The sequence below is a fragment of the Helicoverpa zea genome, chromosome 19 (assembly GCF_022581195.2).
Source record: "Helicoverpa zea isolate HzStark_Cry1AcR chromosome 19, ilHelZeax1.1, whole genome shotgun sequence".
Classification (NCBI taxonomy): domain Eukaryota; kingdom Metazoa; phylum Arthropoda; class Insecta; order Lepidoptera; family Noctuidae; genus Helicoverpa; species Helicoverpa zea.
The window spans coordinates 4,981,022-4,987,102 of record NC_061470.1 but is presented as its reverse complement, the minus strand read 5'-3'; the positions used below and the strand labels follow the sequence as shown (position 1 = coordinate 4,987,102).

At 34.5% G+C, this 6,081-nt stretch overlaps 1 protein-coding gene across 3 annotated transcripts in view; it reads left to right on the top strand.

Moving 5' to 3' along the window:
* The first annotated feature begins 633 nt into the window (after positions 1-633).
* Positions 634-6,081, top strand: part of LOC124639890 (Fanconi anemia group J protein homolog) — a 74,829-nt gene continuing 69,381 nt past the window's right edge. For all 3 annotated transcript variants that reach the window (XM_047177400.1, XM_047177399.1, XM_047177401.1), the window contains exons 1-2: positions 634-1,327; positions 1,837-1,948. In XM_047177400.1, coding sequence (XP_047033356.1) covers positions 890-1,327; positions 1,837-1,948 — 550 coding nt within the window. In that variant the 5' untranslated portion in view covers positions 634-889. The remainder of the gene's footprint in view (positions 1,328-1,836; positions 1,949-6,081) is intronic.

Sequence of the window (6,081 nt, the reverse complement as noted above, 5' to 3'; positions counted from 1 at the left end):
AACGAAACCGGTTAACCGGTATTGCATGCCCTAATTGCAACCACCATAGGATTCACTTTCACAAGTATAAAAGCAACACTTTTTCACCATTTTAATAGTTTGAATTGATTAAATACAAAAAAATATAAACAAAATTTTAAATGCTGATTACGCGCCAAGAATGTTCAGGGTTACCGCTAGAAAATAAAAAAAAGCAAAATAAAAATTTATGTTGTTTATGTTTTAATAATAAATACGAATAAATTAATGCGATTGTTATTAATTTGTTGACTTACAATTGTTAAAATAAGATAAAAATATAAGTGATTCAATTGTTTTTTGGGAAGACAAAACTTTTGATCACAACATTTTTTTATGCTGGCAAGGTGTTAGAAAGAGACAAACAGCCTCCGTTCGAACTATCCCTCTCGGCTCGGATTTGCCTCTGTGTATTATGCAACCAATTTAGTACCTTATTGCGTTAGAATAGAGTTCATTTTCGTAAATATATATTTTGAGCGTGCGCAATCTTGTTTAGTAATATTATATCTATGGTTAACATAAAACACAAAGGAACTAAAAATATTAGCGCTTGCTGCGGAAAATGAAACGCCGCCCGTGCCAAATGACAGTGACAGATGCTAAAATGACATTCGGCCTCAGCTGTTTGTTTATCAGTTTCTGCAACTGTATTTTGGTTTACCAATAATACGTTTAGAGACTAATTATACAGCAATAGAGCTGATAACTGGAATAAGCTAATTGGTTTATTGGCATGTTTAGTTTGTGTGTGTGCATTACTATCCAAATGGTCACATAAAATCTTTATCTTATTGGTTATAAGAAAGCGAGCAAAACGCGGGAAATTATTCATAGTGTTAAGTGTATAATTAAGTGAATTTCAATCAAAATGGATACACAAATTGAGATATCTGACGACGATGACAGTTTCAGTGGGCCAGGATGCTCTAAAACTGCAGGATATTCCTTTAAAGACGATGTAGTTGCCATAAGTAGTGATGAAGAGTTTAACAACATTTCGAATGATGTACCTGCGTTATCTGACGATGAAGAGCTCCCAGAAGTCAATTTACAAAGAAAGGCAGCCATTAAGTCTTTGTTTGGTTCGAAAAATAACAAAAATGAATCGAAAAAGGTTGAGAGTAAGAAGGCTCCGATCAGAGCTTTGTTTCCTCAAAAGCAGAATGTGAATGTGCCTGTAGCTAAACCTGCAAAGATTAGGCAGCCCATAGAGGCTCCTAAACAAGTTTTTCAAAGGATGATCGAAGGTGTAAATGTTACTCTGCCAGTTAATCCTTATGGAAGTCAGGTTGCATTAATGTCAAAGGTGATTATAAATTTATTTTTTGTGATACTTTTGTATTGAAGGATAACAAAGTACCATTTAATTGGTGTTCTGTCAACTGGGTATTTTAGTTTCCTGAATGTAGTGTTAATGTAATGTTAATATTTGAGACTATTTACAGATTGAAACGGTCAGTGGGTCGTCTTAGAACTTACAAATGAACAAGTTAATGTAATGTTCAATGTACAACACACACATTGAACATTACATTAACTTGTCCATTTATATTTTATAAGTTTAAATATGTTATAATAAATACTACTTGGAACATAAGATAAACCTCAAGTACAGAAGTAAACCAAAAGTAAAAACTATAACAAACATTCAATTTATGTTAACAAATTATCAAATATTCTCATTCATTATAGCAATGGTAAACACATTAAGTATTTTCAACCTTTTTGTAAAATCAAATCCATATATTTACTTCTCAAACACTTATTTATTTCTACATCGTACTTATTTATTTTCAATGTTATTTTCTGCTTTAGATCATCACCGCTATCAAGAAGTCGGAGAACTGCATACTGGAGAGCCCCACGGGATCCGGGAAGACCCTCGCGTTACTCTGCGGAGCTCTTGCGTGGCAGCAGCATGAACAAAGTAAGTTTCTATATAATATTAGTAATTTAAGTAAGAGAAATATGTTTTACATTTCTACATAATACTTTATTAACCAAAAGTGCTATAACCACAGATTATAGCTAGTACATATACATATTAAAATTATGTAATTCAAGAGGTCTTCTGGTCTTCTTCGGGTTCTTCGGGTTCTTCTGGTCCAATTTGAGTTTAGAAAAAATTCTTTCAGTAAGATAGCCTTATTGAGAAAGACTATAGACTTCTGTTTATCCAAGTCTTCAAAGTGGTAACAGACACAGTAGAAGCCGAACATAGATGCTAGTAGTGAGGCTAATAAAATAATAAATTTATTAATTTATTATAGAGAATTTCCTTATGATAGCTTACAGACTGTCAACTATTAGTTTTTACTGTCAGGAATTAAAATCAATTCATAGCAGGAAACAATTAATTTTCAACTCAACAATAGCAAGGTGACAACAAGAAAATGTTTACAAACATTTTCTAACAGCAATGTGGGAACACCCTTAGCTACTTATAAGTATGTATACCTACAAAGAGCTGTTCTGAGCGCGTCCAGATTAAAAATTGGACGTAGTTATGCAGAAACGTTCCAACCCACAAGTCACCCGAAATCGAGTTATTGTGATTGAACAGCCTAAAATTTAGCATATGGTTATCTAAACGCAATATAATTCAACAATAAAACCTCTAGTACCTTTACTAGTTAGAATAAAAAAGAATACAACTGAAACGCGTAAATGCTTATATCTCAAATTCAAGTTTAATTTGAGATATAAGCATTTACGCGTACAGTGGGTTGGAACGTTTCTGCATAACTACGTCCAATTAAAACATGATAAAGTGCTCACAACATTTTTAAAACTCATAACTTCAAATCTTAAGTACTCTTGATTTCCATTCTGATATACTTCAGCTCAGAGAGCGTAATACCCAGTTTTGAAGAAAATAATATTCCACTATTACTAAAATATACCACAATACCCAAATACCTATAACTTTAACAGTACGTACCAACAAAAAGCGACAATTGATCACAAGTATTTGCGTGCATCCGAGCCTCGTAGGCCTTAGCGTACAAATAAATCATGTCGCACGACAAAATCGTACGGTCTAACACGAAAATTGCGCTTCACCAATACTGAATGCATTTGTTGCATGCGATCGCGTTCCGAAGGATGGAGAATGGAGACCTACCTGATATTTTAAAGACGTTATATAATTTTTGAATTAGGAATAAGGAAGCGAGGATTTGTGTTTATGGCCGACCTTTTTGTGGAACTCTTCTTCTGTGGAAATATGTCTATGGTCTAGAAAACTTTTTGAATAAACCCGTTAACCCAGTAACCCAGGTATAATCTTCTAAATTATCCAAGATTATCGTCTACAGTTTCCCAATGCAGCATACCTAACGTGACCGTTTATTTTTTGACTCAAAACGGGACATTGTTTTATTTAGGTCAAATCATAGGTAGAGAAAAAAAAGACACTTTTGTAATGTTATTTATTGAGAAAAAGTTAGTTGGCTTAAAAGTTACGAATCACAAAATATATGTAGGTACCCAAAATGTTTAGTTATATTTATATTTATCGGAAGAACAAATTTTTTTTAATATATCTGGTGACGATTTCAAATAAGAATGAAACTCCTGGCATGTTTTTTTTATATTCACCTTAATTATCAACATCGCCTTTAGAACTGAAATTTGTAACTGAGTTTTCTCAGATGTCCACAATTTATTCATAATAGAAAATACTCTTTCTACTGGAGCATTTGTAGCAGGCAAACATAAAATATATTCAATAACAATACAAAAGTTTTCATGCTGAAGATTATTGGCGCGAAAGTGTTTGAATATTTCCACCCAACGGGTTTCTGTGGAAACATTTAAATTATTCCATTCCGTTATTTTTTGTGATGTAATGTAATTTGAAATTAAGGAAAATTCGTCAAAAACTTCAGTATCTTTATTACAGTCAATATATTGCTTTTCAATTAATAAATCCAGAGATTTTTGAATGTCTTCCCATGTGGGAACCTTTTTTAAATCTGCCCAATAAAATATCTCCATTTCTTTGGTAAGAAAGGAAGTCCACTGCTCCAGATATTCACGGCTTGTTTTATAAAATTCTGTAGCCGTCCTTTTCACAAATTCTTCATCAATATTAGTACCACTATCTTTCAATTTTAATATTAATTGACGGACCATAAATGGAAGAAACTGATTGGTCTGTTTCTGAATTAAATTGTCTTTTAATTGATTGATTTCTTTTGCAGCTTCTATTGCCGATACAGTCTGACCTTCAAGTTTCAAGACAGCTTGATGAAAACTTACGTAGACTATTTTATTTCTTATTCCGTACAGGTATCAATTTATTGATGTTTCATAGTTAATGGCTTATTAAGTGGGTCGGATAATTTCGCACCAGTCATGTCCAAGTTTTTTGTTCTCGTCAACAGAGATGTTATCTATGGAATGTGTTGCCATTATAATCGCCATTATATTCTGTAAGTCATAAATGATCATTATATACCGATGGTGTAGAACTCCTTTGTCAAACGTATTTTTTTTTGGACGTGGCAACTTTATCTAGAATTTTTCATGGTGTTGGTATTTAAGAAACCAATAAATGGGTTATTTCACAAAAGAGTGATCATGATGAATAGCCTTTCTTTAATATTTCTCAATCTTTCACTCCAAGCACCAAAGCATAACAGCGATGGCGTATAGGTCTTAAACGTGATCATCTTATCTTGGGGGTAAAAGGTTCAACATATAATATACTAGCCGTTTTCCCGCGGTTTTACTACTGCCCGTACCGGGATAAAATATAGCCTATGTTACTCGTGGATAATGTAGCTTTCGAATGGTGAAAGAATTTAAAAAAAACGGTCCCGTAGTTTTGGTGCCTATTCATTACAACCAAACAAACAAACAAAGTTTTCCTCTTTATAATATTAGTGTAGATGTACATAAATAATATATGTACCTACATATTATTACATACAAATATTGAAAGATCAATAATATACAAGGAATGTAAAATTGCATTCAACTACAAAATTATAAAAGCTCATCCATTGTGGGCTAGAGTGTAACGTGTCGCCGAAACAACTTGCAAAAAATTCAAATTCTTTGTGATTAAACTTTGAAACAATTCGGTTGACATTTTAAAACGCCCCCGACGTTTGGTGAGAAACGTCGACCGCCAGCCATATGTTTTTGGCGGGCGACAGCCTCCACTAGCATTTTTGGTCACGAAAATTTCGCGCCCAATTTTCTTCGTGTCAGAGTTTTTGACGGCTCAATCGCGGCTGCCTCCGTTCGGGAACCGAACACGGAAGTTTGAGGAAAAGTTTTGACAGCTCCATGAATTCGGCAACCGGCTGCATTATGACAACACAATGACTTATGCCGTCATGACTTGTTTTTTCTGTCTTGTATTTTAATGGCTTCAAACAGTTTTGGTGGTGATCAATCACGGCGATGTTTGCGGTATCAACAAATTTGCAGTACATCCCTCCACCCCTATCGCATGGAGTCCGCGACACCTAAAAAGCTATCTTAATCCTGAACGCATCAATTACCCTCGCATCCCGAGACCGCGCGACGTGACACGCCACCGCCCCTAGACATGTCTTTGAATTTCGTTTCTCCCTTCTCCGTGCTCTCCCTTTACTTTTCCCGCAGTTTTTTCGTTCCGCGTAGCTGGCAACCCTTTTGCTAAATTGAATTAGAATTCTGAATCTACGACGCGTTCGCTCCGAACCGTTGTCACACGAATGAACTAAATCCAACCGGTTCGTAAAGATATGAAAAATATGTTTCGTGTTATTACGACAGCGCTGGAACTGGTACAATTTTCTCTAGGACTTTATTGATAAATTGATTACAATGTCAGACTCTACAAATATTTATGCGAATATGAATACATTGTACACGATATTTTCCACTCTCAACGCAACCTTTTATGCCGGTGTTATCATAAACATACTCGTATATGACGTAATCAAAGCTTTATAGCAGCGAATATGTGATTACATCGAATAAACTCGAGTCGGAGCTATCCGTTGGATGCTCAATATGGCTGGTATATTTTTGCTTAATCTCGATCTTAATGTGTGCCTGGGA